The sequence below is a fragment of the Macaca fascicularis genome, chromosome 6, assembly GCF_037993035.2.
Source record: "Macaca fascicularis isolate 582-1 chromosome 6, T2T-MFA8v1.1".
In the NCBI taxonomy this organism is placed as follows: domain Eukaryota; kingdom Metazoa; phylum Chordata; class Mammalia; order Primates; family Cercopithecidae; genus Macaca; species Macaca fascicularis.
Genome location: NC_088380.1, coordinates 72,461,242 through 72,482,149, shown reverse-complemented (window position 1 = coordinate 72,482,149; position 20,908 = coordinate 72,461,242). Strand labels below are relative to the sequence as shown.

Sequence of the window (20,908 nt, the reverse complement as noted above, 5' to 3'; positions counted from 1 at the left end):
AGAAATGAGCACGGGAGTGGGGGGAGGAAGCCTTCTGTTCACGGATCCTGTTATTCTGTACATTTTTGGTTTAAGTTTCTTCATTAGCCTAACTGGCATACAGAGCCTCCTGATAGAAATATATTTACACACAGGCCTGGCACAGTGGCTTATGCCTGTAATCCCAGCACTTTGGGAGGCCGAGGGCGGGCGGATCATGAGGTCAGGATATCAAGACCATCCTGGCTAACACGGTGAAACTCCGTCTCTACTAAAAATATAAAATAATTAGCCGAGCGTGGTGGCAGGTGCCTGTAATCCCAGCTACTTGGGAGGCTGAGGCAGGAGAATGGGCGTGAACCTGGGAGGTGGAGCTTGGAGTGAGCTGAGATCGCGCCACTGCACTCCAGCCTGGGCGACAGAGCAGACTCCACCTCAAAAAAAAAAAAAAAAATTTACACACATACAAGTTTTAAAATCATGCCAGCAAAAACTTTAAAGGACTACCAGACATCCTCCTCTCTGGTATATGTTGAAGAATTCCAGTTACTGGGTTTGGTTTGCCACATTTAACACACCCAGCCAAAGGTCCAGATAGCCAACATATTTTGCAGCTGATAATGGTTTAGCTGTATCTGAGTATTTCCTGCCCGAGTAATCTTGAAATTCTATGTCAACCGTGATTGAAAGCCCACGTTACCTTTTGCTCTGCAAAGGAAAGGGGGCTTCAAGCATCTTAAGAGAAACTGAGCCTCCTATGGAAAACATTAACTAACACTCAGGACCAAGTGTTAAGTTTTTCAAACTATCAGGTACAGAACTGTAAAACTGATTTCTGAAGTGCCCGATTTGCTGACAAAGCACGGCTCCCAACACTATCCAGAGCTCAGGTACACATCAAAGCAAACAGCCCAGTCTCTCATCTGCCCCTGGGTATAAGAGAAATGCTTTTCATTCTTAAAGTCCTCATTCAGGTTCTTTCCTTAATTTTCCCCTCATGCCTGTCTTGTCACCTCCTGGGAAGGCTTCCCTGGTGCAAAATGCCTGAAGGAGAGACTTGGGCTCCCAAGAGGCTGCAGCCTGACTCTGAACAAGGTGGTGGCCACTTGGCAGTTTCTAAGTGGCAGGTGACCTGGGTCTGGGAACCACCACGTGAGCCCGTTAGAGGGGCAATGACTCATCGATAGACCATCTGCATGGGAGATGAGCTCCAGCAGAAGGCTCCCTGACAGAGAGCCACTGGGAGGCAGCATCTGCCAAAGGAACTCGCTGGCAGCTGCGCGTCCCATTAAGTCTAGGTCTCATGAGACCTTCCCACTCCTGACAAGGAGGAATTGCAACACTTACAAAAATACATCAAAATAGTCACACCTTCTATCTAGAACACCTAGATAGCAAACAAAATATCCAGGATATATACTGTCATAGGAGCAGTAAAGACAATAAATGGTTTTAAAGCTTCTTAAAATCATGCATTGTCACTGGGAAGAAGATGCTAACAGAATTGCCTGTTCATTGCCTGGTGACTCAAAGAAATTACATAGAGACATTCCTCAGCTTAAAAAGCTATTACTGATGAACTACACAATTTTTTAAGTTCTAAAACAACACTAGACCGACTCAAGAGAATTCTTGTCCTTAGTTATGTGCCTTCAGCACAGCGATTTTATAAACATTAAGAACTAGTGAAACAAATACCAGCAGGATGTTTTTAAGTCAGTAAAACCTTAAGTGTCAATTCTTTGTGGATCTGGGCTTTTTCTGGTTGGCCAAGAGCCAAGAACCCAAATTGGGAGTATCACAAGAGAGCACATCATGAGAATTATAAAGATTCTTTGCCCTTTAAAAATTTCAAATGGTGCCAAATTTCAAAACATCGTCATGTACTGCGTAATGTTTTGGTCAACAATGGACTACACATAGGAGGGTGGTCCTGTAACAGTATAATATTGTATTTTTACTGGACCTTTTCTACCTTAGGTATGTCTGATACATAAATACTTACCATTGTGTTACAGTTACCTATGGTATGCAGTACAGTAACATGCTGTAAAGATGTGTAGCCCAAGAGCAATAGGTTACAGTAGGCTAAACCAGGTAGGTTTGTGTAAGTATACTCTATGATGTTTGCATTAGGAAATCACATTCTCAAAATGTATCCCTGTCATTAAGCGATGCATGACTATATTAACATTTCAGTCACCCTTCAGGGGCTGGTTAAGTCAAACTCAGTTCACCGACTGTTCGTTTCCCAGCCCCACCATGCACCCAAGTCCCAGCTTCTAGTCCTCTTTCCAAATTCCCACTGGCTTTGGCTCGAGCCCCAGAAATATCGCACCATGGGCACTAAAACTGCCTCTCATTCCTGTATAGCTCAGGTCCACCCTCCTCACCACTCTTATGAATGACCCTTGACCAGGCCTCTCTCTGTTTTCTGGAACCAGTGTACCCAGTACATGAATTTCCCTGGTGCTTTAACCTTTTGCACAAACACGTAGACCGGCTTCACTTTCAATTCATGATCTCAGACTTTTAATGGGCTGTCAATGCTTTCAAGAAATCCTACTACATTTATAGCTTCCCTTCTTATTCTTCAAGACTATGTTATACCTCCTTCTCTTCTCAATTCCCATATAACCCTCCCAACTGCAACCCTTCCCCCCATGGTCTCTCATAATGCACTGAGAAAAATGAAGCCACTAAATCCAGTAACTCTCTGCTTTTCTTTTAAGCAAATGTATTAAGATTACTGATATAACTTTTTAAATTATCTCATTTTGATACAATTATAGATATACATGCAGTTACAAGAAATAATACAGAAAGATCCCAAGTACTTCTCTTTACCCAGTTTCCCCAATGATAACATCTTGAAAAACCTTAGTACAGTATCACAACCCAAGAACGGATATTGACACTGTCAAAGAACATTTCCATCATCACAAGGATCCCTCGTGTTGCCCTTTTATAGCCATACCTACTTCCCTCCTACCTCATCCCCTCCTTAATCCCTGGCAACCACAAATCAGTCCTCCAGTTCTATAATTTTATCATTTCCTCCTCTGAAGATGCTTCTCTCCTTCTGTGATTCCATAGTCCTACTTGACATGCCTATTTAGTATGTCTCATCGGGCATTTCAAACATACTCAAAACAGAATTCATGACATCCTGTGTCTTTGTTAAAATCTGTTTCTCTCCTAGTCTTTCCTGACTTAGTAAGTGCTCTGCTCCCCCTATCTCTTATCTAGCTGAATGCTGACGCAAGGCCAGCAGAGGCCATATTTCCCTAGCACCCCCCCCAACACACACACACACACACACACACACACACACACACACACGTGCACTTTACATTCATCTGTGACCAGGTAATTAGATCTTTCTAAAAGAATAGGAACGGAAATTAGCATGTCTCTTCCAGGCTGGGACTTTTAAGAAGTCAGAAGGGTTTCTCCTCTCTCTTTCCACTTCTACCAACTGGAAACGGTGTACCTCAAGGCTATTAAGAAGAGCAAAACCAGAAGATGGAATGTGGGTCCCTGAGTCACCATGGGAGGAGTGTTGCCTATGAACCCAAACATTTACTTTGAACTCTACATGGAGCAAGAAATAAACTACTATTGTGTTAAGCCACTGATATTTTCTAGTTTGCTCATCATAGCATGTAGCATTATCTTAACACACACCATTTTTATATAGGCATTCTTTTGATGGTGTTACAAAACTGAAGAAATCTAGAGTGTATAGGAAAGTTTAAGTTGTATTTAAGTGTGACATTTAGTAAATACTGAAGCTACCCATAAAACAGCCATACTTTATATAAATTATCTTGAATCTGAATTATTTCAGACTTGCCCACTAAGCTAAGGAGGCCTTTAGGATGAGAAACCCATTGGGTACTACACAGTAATTAAAAGCAATAGCTTCCAGGTTAATTTTAAAGGAACAAATGTTTTCTGGGATTGTGTTGTTCCTTTCTCTCTTTAAGTAAAAAAGTAACACTAAAAAATGCCTTTTTAAAAATTTTCAGACGTTATTCCAAATTGATTTCCATAGTCCAAAAAAGAAAACTCTCTTAACTTTCTTCCCAAGATAGAACGTCATGATTCTAACAGCTTTAAAATTCTAGTTTATATTGTCTGCAAAGCTGATTTCTTATTATTATGTGCATGTTATACACATATATAGATTTTTGTCTTTCTTTTACATTCCAACCAACCCAAACATTTGGGGAAAAAAAAAAAAAACCTCTCTTCATGGGGAGAAGCAGCACTCATTTTCTGGCTATTAAGGCTGCAACATACATCACAGCTGTAGAATGCAGGACAAAGATTTGGGGCATGCATTTGCATATCAAGAAGCCAGGATTCAAGATCCCGAGCTTCTGTCCTTCATTCTGCAGCTTCCTCACTGTGAGCTGTCAGGCATATTACCAACAATATCCATGCCCAGACTTAAGGGTCTGTATAATAATTAGAATAATGCTCCACTTCCTCCTCAGGGGGCTCCAAAGCTCAGTCAATGTTTACATGAGGCTTCTAGGTGCCTATTTAGCAAACTGTGGACCTTCAAGACAGGAAACACATCAGCCTCCAAAATAAAAATCCAGGCAGTAATGTGCATAGTAAGCTCCGGGTCTATTGTTTAAATGCCAGTCCTGCAAAAAACGCACTGGTTATTTTCTCGTCTTTAATCTAATGCCCTTAGTGATTCAAAAGTTTAGTTAGGGAGGAAAATGTGAACATTTCAATCATGAGTGTCTATGCATAGTGAAATTATGGGGTTTTGGGCTTTTTCATTATAGTGTTTTGTATTTTCTAAATTGTCTACATTGAATACATATTATGTTGAAACTTAAAAATAGTTAAATAAGATATTTTACTGTAAAAGATTTTTTTAAAAGAAGCTAACTAGGATAGACTGAATTATCAGTTCCAATTCTTTACTCCTCTGGAGTAACATTAAAGTCAGCTCTCACATCCAGATTCAACTAACTGTAGATCAAAAATATCTGGAAAAATATAAATAGTGATATGATAAAAATACTACAAATGTTAAAATACGGTGCAGCAACTATTTACAGAATATTAATATTTACACTGTATTAGGTGAAATAAATCATCTAGAGATTATTTAAAGCTTACAGAAGGATATGCATAGGTTACATGCAAATACTACACCATCTTATATAAGTGACTTGAGCAACTATGAACTTTGGTATCCTGGAACCTGGAATCTGTGGATACTGAGAGACAACTGTACATATAGTCATGCATTGCTGAGCAAAAAGGACACATTCTGAGAAATGCTTCCTTAGGCAGTTCTGTCATTGTGCAAACATCATAGGGTGTACCTTCCCAAACTCAGCTGGCGTAACCTACTATGCAACCAAACTACAGGGTACATAGCCTATTACTCCTAGGCTACAAACGTGTAGAGCATGCAACTGCACCTAATACTGTATGCAACTGCAACACAGTGATCAGTATGTGCATATCTAAACATGGAAAGCTACCTTAAAAACACAGAATCAAAGATAAAAAGTGGTATGCCTGTATAGGGTACTTGCCATGAATAGCTTGCAGGAACAGAAGTTGCTATGGGTGAGTCAGTGAGTGGTGAGTGAATAGGAAGGCCTAGGACATCACTGTAGGCTTTAGAAACACTGTATACTTAAGCTACGCTGATTTTTAAAAAATATTTTTCTTTAATAATAAATTAACCTTACCCTACTGTAACTTTTACTTTATAAACTTCTTAATTTTAAACTTTGACTTTTGTAATAACACTTAGCTTAAAATACAAATACATTGTAGAGCTGTACAAAAACATTTTCTTCTTTATATCCTTATTCTATAAGCTTTTTTTTTTCTATTTTTTCTTTTCCTTTTTAAACTCTTTTGTTTAAAAACTAAGACACAAACACCTTAGCCTAGGCCTAGGCTAGATGAATCAGGATCATCTAGACATTACCATATAATGGGAATTTTTCAGTTCCGTTATAATCTCATGGGACCACTGTCACATATACGGCCCATCACTGACCAGAATAACTTTATGTGGCACATGACTGTACCTGCATCCTGGCCAAGGTATCAAAGGGAAGTGTGCTTCTACCCCTTGACTCTGGGCTTGACCATACCATTTGCTTTAGCCAATATGAAATTAGCAGACATAACACCAGCAGAACCTTGAAATGTGCCTGTACAGGAGAACTTGCCCTCTCCTGCTCCTGTCTTTCATGAGGAGATGATGCCTTTGGTACCTGCTGGTCTAAAGAAGAAGATAGACACATAGAGCAAATCTGGCCCCAAACTGCATCCTGGGACCAAGCCCAGCAGGGCCCAGAGTGACCTACAGCCAACCCCCAACTGACCTATAGCCATCTGAACAAGAAAAAAATACTTATTGCTGTCTACCACTGAGATATTTGCAGTTATACAACATTACTGTTGTTGACTGATACACCACCAAATGCCACAGAAAAACTCGGGCTCAAAAACTATCCCATGGATTAAGCTGCAGGGTATAAAAAAGGCCATAGCATCCTTCACTTGCCCATTTTTAAAGACAGCCTACTCAACCATCACTCCAGTTTGAGAAAATTCCTTAGCAGAAAGTAATTGTTTTCCTCCTCCTCATTAAAGACAGATGCTCCTCATCTTACAGTGGGGTTACATCCTGATAAACCCATCAGAAGTAAAAAATATCCTAAGTCAATAATGTATTTCATACCCCACTAAACTCAGCATAAAGTTGATAAGTCAAAAGCCAAACCATAGTAAGTGGGGGACCATCTGTATATATTTAATTACAAATATAGTAAGTCTTAGGAAGTATGAGACACTATGAGACCATTTAACAATGGGATTTCACATTAATATATTGTGAGTCTCTTTCAATATTAAAACATATTTTTTATAACATGACTTTTAATGTTTACAGTTGTTTCCCATTTTATATGCATACCATAATGTTTAATCAGTATTCATTTGCCAGCTATTTAGATAATATGAAATTTTAATTATTATAAATGGTGCTGCTTTAAATATAACTAAGGTTAATTCTCTTGACATATGACTATTTCCTTGTGATGAATTCTGAGAAGTCGAATTTCTGGGTTAACCAATGTGTGAATTTTAAGGTGTTAAATATGTACTAATTGCCTAGTTTTACTTTATTTTTACAATTAAATGACTGGGAGCCCTACAGATTGAGTTAGCCACAAATTCCAACTGAGTGAATAGTTTTCCCATCTAAGATTCACTCCAATTAATACTGCTGGAATTAAGAATTTATTTAAAACCTAGGTACTGAATATGCTAGGAACAGAGTAGCAGTTGTGAGCATGAACTCTGGAGCCACGATGCCTGAGTTCAAATCCTGGCTTTGCTGTTGTGAGAACTGTGACCTCAAGTAAGTTACTCCACCTGCCTGTGACTCAGCGTTCTCATGTGTAAAATGGGCTAACAGTGTCTCCCTCATAGACACACAGAGATGCTGTAAGGATTAAATAAGTCAGTAAATATAATTCCCTAAACATAATGCCTGCTACACAGTAAGCTTTTACTATTAGCTATCATTATTAGGGATAAATATATAAATTGATCACAGATCTTCCTTTCAAAAAGCTAAAAGTTTGGTGAACCTTATCAAGGATAATTGGTTGGCAAAACTGTCCAACTATAAACTAAAAATCTTTGTTTTAAGGAAAGTAGAATACTACCAAAGAAAAGATCCTTGGATTAAAACAAACTAAAACCATGAGAAGGTGGTCAGTCATTAAGTAACAGATTAGATCAGGCATGGGCCTGTGATGGAAAAACCAGTATGGCTTATTTTAAGTTTAGCAACAGGGTATGTCCCAAGATGAGAACACACGTGATTATTTAGTTACTTAAAACTAGTGGAAAACACATTTTTTAAAGATCAGGGAAGATGCTGTCTTCTCTGTGCTCCAACACCTGACACTAGCCCGACATGAACACAGTGCCTAACACAAAGTAGCAAGCCAGTCAATAAGGGTACCAAACTCATTTCCATGAGTCCATGCCACCCGTCAACTCTAAATCCCCCCAAATTCAATTGGTTATGCACATAATACTAACAGCTGCCTGGGCTAGCTGCTTTGTATGTATTATTTCATTAAATCTTCAGCTAAACTATATAGAGGAACAATTAAAAATTGTTTTTTTAATATTCTAATATAATTTTCAAGGAACTGTCTTCAAAAACAGGTTGATGTTCAGTGGATTTTTTTAAGCTCTTCTAAGTACTATTAAACATTTTTAAAAATTATCTGACCAAAGATTTAGTTACCAAAAATAATTGTGTAGCAAACTAATTGTCTAAGGATAGACTTGCTAGAGCTGTTAAAATTATGACAAAAGAATCAAGTCCATCTATTTATTTTCAAAGCTAAAGGCCAAATTTCATGTTTAAGATCATATATCTGCATCAACAGCCACACCCATGCATGATTTTAAAGCTTTATGTAAACTGCTTTAGCAAAAGTGGATAGAACAATTACTGCCCCTCCTATCTGTCAAAAATAGTTGAATCAAGGTAAGTCAATTTCCTAAGTGCAATTAATAAATAAGAGGATGAGTCTTTTAACCTTTAAGATTTAATTTTCTTACCTATAAGAGTTACAATAATCTTTGGGATCTCTTACTTTAAAAAGCAAATAATCTGCATTTACCAAATGAAAGCAAAGAAAACTATCCTAACAAGCATTAGAAGAGCATCAGTAAACTCAAGGGAAAAGATTTGCCTTAAACTGCAGCAATTTTTTTGATGAATTTCTCCCCCGTGCCCTGAGGTAGTTTGGCCCTTTGTTCCAGCAGAGTGGCACACTGCGTCAGATGTCCCAGACTCCACTAATCATGTGGCAGTAGCACTTCTGTTCTCAGAAATTTCATCTTCAAAAAGCCAAAGTCCATAGTTCTCCAAGAAAAAAAATGAGTAATTCAACTTATTTTCCAGGCCATCTTTAAACTGGCAGACAAGACCATCACATGGAAAGAAAACTCTGGGGATGTTAAGAAACAAAGTTCCCTGAAAATATTTCTATCTAGAGGAAAAAGCACTCTGATGAAATAGCAGAAATCTACCTTTCAGTGATATAGTTAATAACGTACAATTTTCAAGTGGTGAGTTACTTTTTAAAAGCTCAATTTTAATTTAATTTGGCTATTTTGCAGTAAAAAATAATTTGTGAGTTTTCTGGATTTGAAAATTTCTCAATTTTAACAATGAAATTTAAAAAGGGGTGAAAGAATTGAACCAATACTTCACAAAATACAAATAATTGTCCAATAAGCACATGAAAAGGTGTTCTACATTATCCTGTCACGAAGGAAACATAAATAAAAACCACAATGTGATACATCCATATAACACTGAAAATGGCTAAAATTTTTAAAACTGGCAACACCACAGGTTAGCAAGAATGCACAGCAATTGGATCGTACATCCATATCAGGAATGTAAAATGGTACAATTTTAGAAAACCATTCGGCAATTTCTTTTCTAATTTTATTTTTATTAACAAAGAATAATTTATACATATTCATGAGGTACTAGTGATGTTTCAATCATATAATGTATAGCGATCAGATCAGGGTAATTAGCATATCCATCATCTCAAACATTTATCATTTCTTTGTGTTGGGAACATTCAATATCCTCCCTCTAGCTATTTGAAATTATATATAATTGTTAACTACAGTTATCCTACAGTAGTATAGAACACTAGAACCTATTCTGACAAAGTTAAACATATGCTACTAATACATGCAGCAGTTTAGGTGAATCTTAGAAACATCACACTGAGCAAAAGAAGTCAGACACAAAGGAGTAGACACTCTGCTTCCTTTAATATAAACCCCTTGAGAAAGTACATCTAATCTATAATGACAGAGAAGATCGATGGCTGCCTAGGGCCAAGGATTTGGCATTGAGGGTGGCAGTAGAGGGTTAGTTTGACGAGGAAGAGCATGGGAAACATTTTATATCCTGATCACGGCAGTAAACTGAGGCATATATTTGCAAAAATCCATCCAAATGGAAACTTAAAATTGGGGATACTGGCCCGGCTCGGTGGCTTACACCTGTAATCCCCGCACTTTGGGAGGCCGAGGCAGGCAGATCACCAGGTCAAGAGATCAAGACCATCTTGGCCAACATGGTGAAACCTCGTCTCTACTAAAAATACAAAAATTAGCTGGGTGTGGTGGCGTGTCCTGTAGTCCCAGCTACTCAGGAGGCTGAGGCAGGAGAATCACTTGAACCTGGGAGGCGGAGTTTGCAGTGAGCCGAGATCACGCCATACCACCGCCCTCCAGCCTAGCAATGGAGCGAGATTCTGTCTCAAAAAAAATAATAATAATAAAAAAAAAAATTGGGGATATTGTCATTGCGTGTAAATTATATTTCAGCAAAGTTTATTAACAAAATTTTCAATTTAACTGCTTTCTGGATTGGACAACATTTTTATGAAATGATCTGCAGAGGCACGCCCATTCTTAAGCAGGCTGATTACATGTGGAACTCTGGGGCCACGCAGGACCCTGTAAAGAAACACAATTCCTTCTCTCATCCAAGCCACCACGACTCACCAGTCAGGGCTCCTCCCAGACTCCCTCGCCTTAGCTGTCTTCCATCCTCACTCAGCTGTCTTTTATACTTCAGTGATTTTCCAGGGCCAGAAGCCACATCTGGGTTGCTGCACTTCCGAAACGGCATGGGTGGAGGGGATAATATGTGGTCAAGCTGCAGAAAGAGGAAGAATGGCATCACTGGCTAGGGCATCAACACAGCCTAGAATGAAAGACCAGTCATTCACACTTTTTCTTCCTTTCTTTTCCTTCTCAAACCCATTCTCCCAATCCCGTGTTCAATTTTGCTACCTTAGAGAATTCAGAATTTCATTGTCACATTTCCATCCGAAAGAGAGTCTGGCTTGCTGCAAAAATCTCAACAGCAGTGATTTTCAAACTGTGGGTCACAGCACATTAGTGGGTCATGAAATCAAGTTTGGTAGATTGTGACTGTTGTTTTTTAATGCAATAGAATAGAAATTATCAGCGTCCAATGAACAAAGGGAAAGTATTGTTTCATGAAATCTTTTATTCAGTTATGTGTGTATGTGTGTGTATCCTAGGTCACTATATAAAACATGTCTTTCTGTACATGGTCTCCCCCAAAACTGAAGATTGTTGCTCTATAGAGAAGCAATAGATCACTCTCTTTAGTTGGTTACAAAAGAAAATTCACATATTGCTCACAAATATATGTTGTGCAGGAGAGAAATTTCTAAGCACCCTAGCCCTTAATGGAAATCAATACATCCCTACATCACTTTATAGCTTTTTAAAAGAAAACCTGTCACAAGAATCAGAGAAACCAAAGTCACTTCAAGAGACAGCATTCTACAAAAAAATCCCTTGTGTCACAACACTTATTTCAAGATCTGCCTGTTTTTATAAGAAAGCCTCTCATACTTAATAGAGCCATACCATCTAAAATGTTCACCTTCAAGTAAGTACATATGAATATGTGTCTAAGATAGTTGCAAAGGACAAAAATTTTCATGTACACCTACGTAAGTCCAGTTAGTTATTAAAGATCCCTCAAAAAAGTACATAAAAAGGTTAACTCTGCAGAAATTTGAAAACAGAAAAGCCAAGTCACATTCAAAGCTGGGCATTTTAAGAGCCGTTCCACTGAGATTTGTTTTGTTTTCGTGGGGAAAAGAGGTGATCACCTGGTTATAGCTGTTGAATTTTTTCAGGTTAAGATTATCATGGATGTTATTTATAAGAAATAGAAATCTGGAGACTAGGTCATCCATTTTGTCTGTCTGTGCACTGCATCATATTCAAAGTCATTGCACAGGCTGAGCACAGTGGCTCATATCAATAGTCCTAGCATTTTGGGAAGCTGAGGCAGGAGACTCTCTTGAGCCCAGGAGGTCAAGGCTACATACAGTGAGCCATGATTGAAGCACTGCACTCCAGCCTGAGCAACTGAACAAGACCCTGCCTCAAAAAATAAATAATAAAAAATAATTAAATAGAAATAAAATAAAAACTATTGCACAAAAGGAAATTTGATCCTGTTTATGAGCAACCCTTCCCAAGTTAGTTGAGATAGAACGGAGTGCATCTGCTCAGCTACTGAGAGAGTCCCCTAAGCATAACTGTATTAATTAGTAAGACCTAACATCTGGATTTCAAGCACTTCTCTGTAAGTACCATCTCACACTCATTGCCGGTCAGTATTTTAGTGAGAGGCCCTTGAAAAACTGGCAGCCCATCCACTCCAAGATCAAAGCCAGATCAGTAGGAAAAAGGGACTCCAGAGTGCACTTGGGAAAAAGGAAAAAAAAAAACCCACACCCTTTCAAATGCAGAGCTGAACTTATCACAAGGTATTTGCCAAAGGCTGCTGTTCATTATATCAGTGTCCTATTTAGGAGGGCCTCCAAGGAGAAGTTTCCATATAGCCTCTAGAAAATGCAGAACCAAATCACTGAGTTCATCTAGAGTCAGATCATTAAAGAATGTAGAGGTTATTTTTGCCTCCTTTTTGGCTTAATTTTGTGCTCAATACCCCAATTATTTTTTCTGCCAATTTTTAAATTTCAAACTTTTCAGAAAAGCATTTGCAACTACAGAAAAGTTACAGGAACAGTAAACACCCATATTCTCAATGGCGAGTTGTTAACCTCTTGCCACACTGCTTTTGCTCTCTCTCCCTCTCTTCACACATGCATGGTGACTGTTGGTTGCAGGCAGTATGATTCTTCACTGCCCCCTGCCCACAAATACTTCAACATGCCTCTTCTAAGAACAAGAATATTCTCTTAAGTTCTCCTATCCTATACTCCAGGTAGTCTTATAAGGTGTCTCAAAGCTTTTGTGAGCAAAGTGAAGTATAAATACTAGGAAAAATGTAACATTAAGATTATGTCAGGTAGACTTAACATTAAAAAATTTACTTTTACATTACAAGACAAATTTGCAGCCACAAGGTGGCAATGTGCCATAGACATTGAACAAAATGTCCCATAATAGCTACTATTTAATAGTCCCAGTAAATGCACTAAGAATGGATGCCCACCCTTTGAAGCAATCAAGCAAGTTAGGGTCCATTCTACTTAGTTATTTTCTCTTAATTATGAGTGACAGCTGCATAAAATACAAATATTTCTCATTTAAGGTTCATCAGCATCTGCTACTTATTTTTCACCTGAAGTTAAATTTTTTCAGCTTGTAAAATCACAGTTAATTACTCTGGGGAAGACTGTTGTATCACAAATTCACAAAGGGTAGAAAAGCAAGCAGAGGAAAGAAGATAATTCCTACATAGGAATTAGGTAATTTTCGTACATATTTCCAACAAAGCCATAAAAGACGTGAACAAATGTGGAAGAAAGAGAAGGAAATCAAGGAGAAAACAGAAAAAAAAACCTAATTCATCACATATCACACATATATAGACATGAGCTATTAGTCCACAAGCCAAGGTTTTTAATCAAAATCACAACCCCAAGAAGGGAGTATTATTTTAAATCTGGGAAAATTGAGGCAGTGAACTGTGAGGGCTGCAAATGTTTCAGGCACAGTATGAGCAGAAAACCTATAAGCACAATGCAATGCTCCAAGATCCCATTTCCTCTTCACATCCAATCACACTCCCAACAGGGCTCTCTCTAAATAGATCATTTTTCCAAATTTGCTCTGTTGTCAGTGGCTTTACTATTCTTTCTACAGTTAGTCAAAGCTTCTCAAAAATGGTCCACTGCAGCCTGCAATTTATTTTTCATTTTTTATACTGAATCAAATACTCATTATCCCTTTTACACTTCATCACACCCTAGAGCTTATGGTAGACATCAAACATGCCAGTTTGGACTTTGTCCTTTAAATGATTCCATTTTAATGTTTTCCAACCAGACTCCCAAAGTCTTCATACTACAAAGAGTTGAACTAAAAGACATAGGTTGTCTTGAAACTTTCGCTGATGTTCAAGGGCATCTAAGCCTGGGCATGATACCCTTGCTTCAAATACTTGTGGTTCCTCTCCCTAAGCAGGCTGTGTACTCCTAGAGGGCCAGGTCCTACTCCGTGGTCACCTACATGCTGCTGGCCACAAAGTATCCTGGATTGAAACAGCAACATGTCCTTACCTCATGCACCAATAATAAATACTGATTTGTAGTGACTGGATTTGCTTAAAATTTCCTACGTTAGTTCTTACAACCTCCAACAAGTGCCAAAGAAAAGCTGGAAGAGGTTCCTTTAATATTACTGAATGCAGAAGTCGGACAGGGGCACAGCATACCACCTTCAAGTGAGGGATGTATACCCGCTCTTGCTAGCAGTTTATCACAGGAAACATTTAGCATCTTAAGGGACCAAAGATGTATAACCAAGGTAAGTGTGATGCAGAATTCAAAGAAAGTTTCCAAAACTGTCAGTTCTATAGAAATGCTGATTACCAGAATTCCATACCTATATTTTCTATATTTACTGCCCTCACCCATTATATGCTGTTTTACAAATTATCAGGCTGCGGAAAAAACAGATCCTCCACGATGACACTGTGGCTTGGCCATATCAATGAAGATGAACTAAAAGCACACAGTTAATATTTAGTAGCAATGTATTGTATTCTTGAAACTCACAGAGTAGGTTTAAGTGTTCTCACTCCTCAAAAATGCTAAGCATGTGAGGTAATACATATGTTCATTAGCTTGATCTGGCCATTCCATAATACATACATATTTTAAGACATTACAATGCATATACCTATGTAGAATTTTTATTTTTCAATTAAAAGAATAAATTTTAAAAAGTAAAAATGAAGGCACATCATTTACAAGCCTCGATCTAATTTTGCTTAGTGTCTCCGCCATCACCATCACCACCATCTGCAAGTATGGACCACAGATTTCTTTATCTACGGCTGTATGCCCTAATACCATCCGTCTATAAAAGGCATTTTAGAACTGTCCACAAACACAGAACTTTCAGCCTCTTAAATGACAATTTTCTCCGACCTCATTTTCAGACACGTCTACTCCCAAGCACATGGGTTCTGTAATTCATAGTTTTTAAATATTAATAGTGGTCATATAAGCAGAAAGAGAAAACTTTTTCCAATTTCAGTAAATGGCAATTCTGTTTTCTCTAGCTACTCATGTCACAAAACCTTTCAGTTGTTCTTAACTCCTCTTTCACACTCCATATCCAACCAGTAAATCCTCCAGGCTCAACTTCCAAAATACATCCATGATACTTCACCATTTCTATGCCTACCAGCCTTGTCCCTGCCACCCCCTTCTCTCTTGCAATAGCATCTCAAGAGGTCTCTGTGCTTCCATCCTCTCAGCACCACAGCAGTGACCCTTCTAAAACATGAAGCCAGATGCTCCAATTCCACTGCTGGAGTCCTCCTCTCTAGTCCCAGCTCCTGCCACTCCACTTGATCCACCTTGGTCTCTTGCCAGACCTTGGACGCCCCAAGCATCTTCCCACCCAGGACCTTATATTTCTCTTCTCCTCTACCTGCGACACATTCCAGATATTAGCTATTGTGCCCCCTCTGTCCTCTGGGTCTCTATTCAAATGTCACTCTTCCTGGGATGCCCTCTGTAAATGCCTATGTAAAACAGCACGCTCAACCTTTATTCCTTGTTCCTATTTTTCTTCAGAGCATCTATCACCACATGACATACGAGATCTTTGGTACTTGTTTCTCGCTGTTCTCCCCCTGCTAAAATTAAAGTTACACGAAATTATGCACTATGTTGTTTTGTCCACTGCTGGATCCCTAGAACACTGCAAACTACATAAAAAGCACCTGTGAATATTTGTGGAAAAAGCAAATGAATTGCAAATCTCTGATTCTTACTTTAAAATATAACAGGAAAAAAATAGAAATATTTTTAATATAAAGGGCTTTAATTATTGAAAAAATAGAATAAAATTATATTAAATGTTATTCAAGGTGACATACTGGAAACTAAAGTGAGTCTCTAGTGTTTTGACAAACTGAACACTTCATGTATGGAAAAGACTCTTAGGTTATGGCAAACCACATCATTTGAAAGAATCTGTTCCATATACCAAATTAATGTGCTAATTTTTGAACAGGGCTAACTCCAAAGGTAATTCCTAAATAACTACTCAATTCTTTAACTGTATCCCTGCTAGCATACATATTTGTCCAAATCATTCCAACCTTTTCCTACTCCACTCCTCTTTTCTGTAATCCTGCATTCATCCCCAAGATGTAGCACATGCATTTTAAAGACTCATCCAGAATGCATGTGCCCTAAGGCCAAAGTTCATTCGTTCAAAGGGATCACCAATGTCATCTGCATACATAATGAGAGGCTCACCAGTAAAGTCCTTTTTACGCTTAGACAAAGAGAATGAGACTGATTAGTAACATAGATTATGAAGACATTGTTCAGTTATTCTGTTTCTTGATATTAAATACCTTAAGAAACCAAAGATATGAAAATAGATGATTATAAAACTGCAGAGACTATGCTTGTAATCCTAATTAACTGCTCTCTCTCATCCCTGCCACCCAATAAAGAATCGAATTGGCAACCTGAAATGACTTTATTTCAAAATTGGATCTTATTTACTTTCAAACCAAAGCCTATAATCAATATTTTAAAATTTGATAGAACAGGCTTCTACAGTTAAAACACTCATTATTGGTTTCATACTAATTCCACAGTGGTTAGGAGCCCAGATGAGAGCCAACACTTACTATCCTAATGAAGATATTTAACTATTTCTGCACCTGTTTCCTCAACCACAAGATGTTAGTAACAACAAATATCTATCTCCTGGGGTGGCAGTAAGGATGAAGACAGTACATATATGTAAAGCACCTAAGACAGTCCTTGGCACAAAGGAAGTGCACCATGAATGTCAGCTATGGTTATTAATATCATTGTCCTGTACTAAGTCACTTGGTTGTCTAGGCAAACATCTCTGTGAGTGTACATCATCATCAATGGTTCACAAGGAAATTAAACTCTTTACAATTGTACCAAGGTTTTGGTTTGTGTTTTGTTTTTATGGCTCACATGAGAATTTGATTTAAACTGCATTTGCATTATTTCAGGCTGTAAAGCTCATACCTGTATTCCAGAGCACAGAATTCTAGGGCATGATCGCCTGTGCTATGGGCATCTGCAGCTATGTTTTTGGCATGAAGCAGAGCAGTACAGTGGTGAGGGACCTAGCCCCAGTGGGAACTGCCAGGAACAGAATCCCAATGCCATGTCCTGGACAAGCTACCTCTCTCTGAGACCAGACCTCAGAGATGCAGTGAGGATGCAGAGAGATGAGGCATGAAAAGAGCTGGCACACAGACACACTCAGTAACAAGTGATACTGATAAATGTCACTATCACCCTAGGCTCAGCTCAAGTCTCCCTCCCCTTCCCTTGGCCTGATGTCTGCTACAACCTGCAGCTCTACTTAACGGGCCCTCCTGAGTGACACCTCTCAGGCACTCTTATCTCTGTTTTATACCACTCAAAGAATAGAAAAACATATATTATTCTCTGCAGTGCCTGAAGAATATGCAAGGCCCCTTCCCTAGCATCTTAAAAACTGTAGATTGAGTTAGACCAACAAGATCTCTACAGTCCTAGACCACACCATCCTGGGACCTATTAATTGATTTTGCTGACATTCATATTGGATTATACCACCCAGAATGCATTCTTCCATTTAATGATACTATAAGAAATGGTCCCAGCCAGGCATGGTGGCTTACACCTGTAATCCCAGAACTTTGGGAGGCTGAGGCAGGTGGATCATGAGGTCAAGAGATCGAGACCATCTTGGCCAACATGGTGAAATCCCCATCTCTACTAAAAACAACAAAAATTAGCTGGGTGTGGTGGCACATGCCTGTAGTCCCAGCTACTTGGGAGGCTGAGGCAGGAGAACTGCTTGAACCCGAGAGGCAGAGGTCGCAGTGAGCTGAGGTCGCACCACTGCACTCCAGCCTGGCGACACAATGAGATGTCATCTATGAAGAAGAAAAGGAAGAACAGGAAGAGAAGGAAAGGAGGGAGGGAGGGAGGGGTCCTATAAATCTTGCTGCTCTTTTCTTATAAACAAGTAAAGAAGGGCCTATATTTCATAGTATCTTTCCTTGTGAAGACTCATCTCTTTTTATAGACATTTATTAAGTGGCTGTATGTCAGGTATTGCTCTGAGTACAGCAGTTGGCAAAAGGGCAAAGAATGAAACAGACAAAAATCCCTACCCACTGGGAGCTTCATTGGAGTTGGGGAGAGGAACATCTGGAGAAAATCCTTTTGGTTCTTTGCATTAAGACTGTTTTTATCCTGGGAACCCCGTGACCCACATACCTTCTATGTTTCTCTACTTCAGTCCCTAGAAATCCCCTGGCAAAGCCCACACCCCACTGCCAACAAGCATAGCGTGTCCTATGTCCAATTGAGACTTCACAGGTCCATGTGCTGTGCTAACCTTGGTCCAGATTTCACCTTATCCTCTAAACCAGCAGTTCTGAACTCAGAGTGATTTTCCCTCCACCCCCTCACCCTTCAGAATACATGGGGCAGTATCTGAACCCATTTTTGGTGGTCACAACTTGGGGTGGCTACAGGCCAGGGAGGTTAACTAAATTTCCTGCAAGGCACAGGGCAGCTTCCCACAACAAAGAATTATCCAGCTCAAAGCATCAGCAATGCCATTGTTGAGAACCCTTGCCTTACACTCGCTTTCCTTTTTGTCTCTCTTCACCTATTTCTGAGTGCGTCACCTTGCTCAGTTATGTGTAGTTGCAGGTCATCCTAAAGCCTTCTGAGAACAGGAAGGGGGACAGAGGAAGAGCACAGATAGAATCTCAGCAAAAATTGTTCATGTCACCAAAGATTTGGTAAGCAAATAATTTGCTAAGCAACATCAATTTACCCAAACTATTTAACTGTTCACTGCAATTCACTTTCTCAAAGAATGTCCATATTTTTAGAGAATGCATCAATAGAATGTGTTTAAACTGGAAGATGTACTAGATACCAATATCGTTTTCCATCTTTGGTTTTATAATTAATTCTCTGAATCACAAACTTCAATAGAAATATAAAAAGTGTTTCAGAAGCATCCCCAAATACAGTATTAGATCAAACTACAGTGGCATTCACATAAACAGAGCTGTATCACTAGTTTCATTTCTTAAGAGAATTGATTTTCTTTGTTCCCTTCCAAGAGAAATATGTAAATTAGCACTTTGATATTGCTATCTCACGACTGTCTGTCAACTCAACTTCAAGAAAGTCGATGCCTTTTCTCTACACATACACACACACACACACACACACACACAATGAGCATGCACACATCCACACACAATGAGCATGCACACATCCACCAACAGCAAGACAATTTCATCAGAGCTCCAAGGACAGAGCACCACACTGTAGGCATTTAATTGCAACTGACTGTGATTAAGCAATAAATTCAACAGTCTAAAGATGTAAAAAAATAAATAAATAAAGCTAGTATCATTTTATAGTTTTTTAAAACATGGCACACTTTGTGCATAGTTTTCAAATTATGAATCATTTCTCAAAGTTTACTTTAGGAACAATGACGCTAGGAGAACATGGAAAATACTAATTTGACTTTGCATATACATCACCTGTTTTCCTGTCACTTTAATATTCTAGATGTTCCCTTGACCTTTATTTAGGTGTTTGATCTATGCCTGAAGTTGTTTACCTATCTGAAGTCATTAAGTTGCCCTGATACCATCATGTCCCCATCAGCAACATAACTAAAGAGTCTGACCATGCTTAACAAGCAGAAACAGAATACACTGCTCACCAGTCATCTTCCTTCCATTTAAAGTCAGAGGGGAATATTCCCACACGATGCCACAAAACCTGACGTTATGTGCCTGCTTCCAAAGTTTTGGCAGAGAAAGTAGACTCCCTACTAGGCAGTATTATTCCCATTTTACCAAAGAGTAAATGGATTCAGAAAGATGAATCCTTCACAGCTCTCAGCTCATTAGGAGGTACTATGAGAAATCAAGCCCAAGATGCCCAACTACAAAGCCCACATTTCTTCCTCTGTTCCAGACTGTGTTCCACAGAAAAGCTCACTGTGGCAAGGTGCCCAAAGCCTTGGAAAGTCAACCTTAACCTCCTCTTACATCCCCAGTCTGAGAAGACTCCACAAAGACAGGATTCTTAGAACCTGATGTCAACCACTCCAAAAGATCCAGTTCAATCCTAATTGGCTGGCTACACAAGTAGTTTCTAGGGTTTCTATAGTAGCAATTTTTAAGTGAGAATTACAGAATCACAAAACATTAAGCAGTGGAAAGGACCTAAAAATCATCTGTAGTCGCATTTCCTGGTTTTACTGGAAGATGGAGGCCCAGACAAGTCAAATGAACTGCCCAGATTTAGAAAGATGACTGGTGCACGAACGCAGACCAGAACCCAAATTTCTACACCCACGATCTACTGTCTATGCGCTGTGCTTCCTGCAGTCCCACAGTATTCATCACTCTGTTACAATGAAGTATATGATTTCCTCTGGTTTTCTATTCCTACATACTCTATCAACCCAGAATTGTTTTTAAAAAAAATTGTTTACCCAAATGTCTACTATGGACTAGACACTGTGCTAAGGGTTAAAGCTAGAAAACAGAAAAGACACAGTCATCTTCCTTGGGACACTTCCATGCAAGTCCACAGACACAAAACCACAACCATTACAACATGGCAAATGTCAGGACAGAGTCAGGTACAAGCAATTCTACAGCTTTGAGCAGAGCTATGGTCCAGCACCTAATAAATTATTTTCCTTACCTTGTTTGCTGGGCAATGCTGGTATTGCTTAATGC

General features: G+C 39.0%; 1 protein-coding gene across 14 annotated transcripts in view; it reads right to left on the bottom strand.

Annotated features, from left to right (window-relative positions):
* The window catches only part of MAST4 (microtubule associated serine/threonine kinase family member 4), a 576,679-nt gene that overhangs the window by 405,601 nt on the left and 150,170 nt on the right, over window positions 1–20,908 (bottom strand). For all 14 annotated transcript variants that reach the window (XM_045394763.3, XM_045394770.3, XM_045394765.3 and 11 more), the window contains exon 2: window positions 10,600–10,753. In XM_045394763.3, the coding sequence (XP_045250698.2) occupies window positions 10,600–10,753 (154 nt within the window). The remainder of the gene's footprint in view (window positions 1–10,599; window positions 10,754–20,908) is intronic.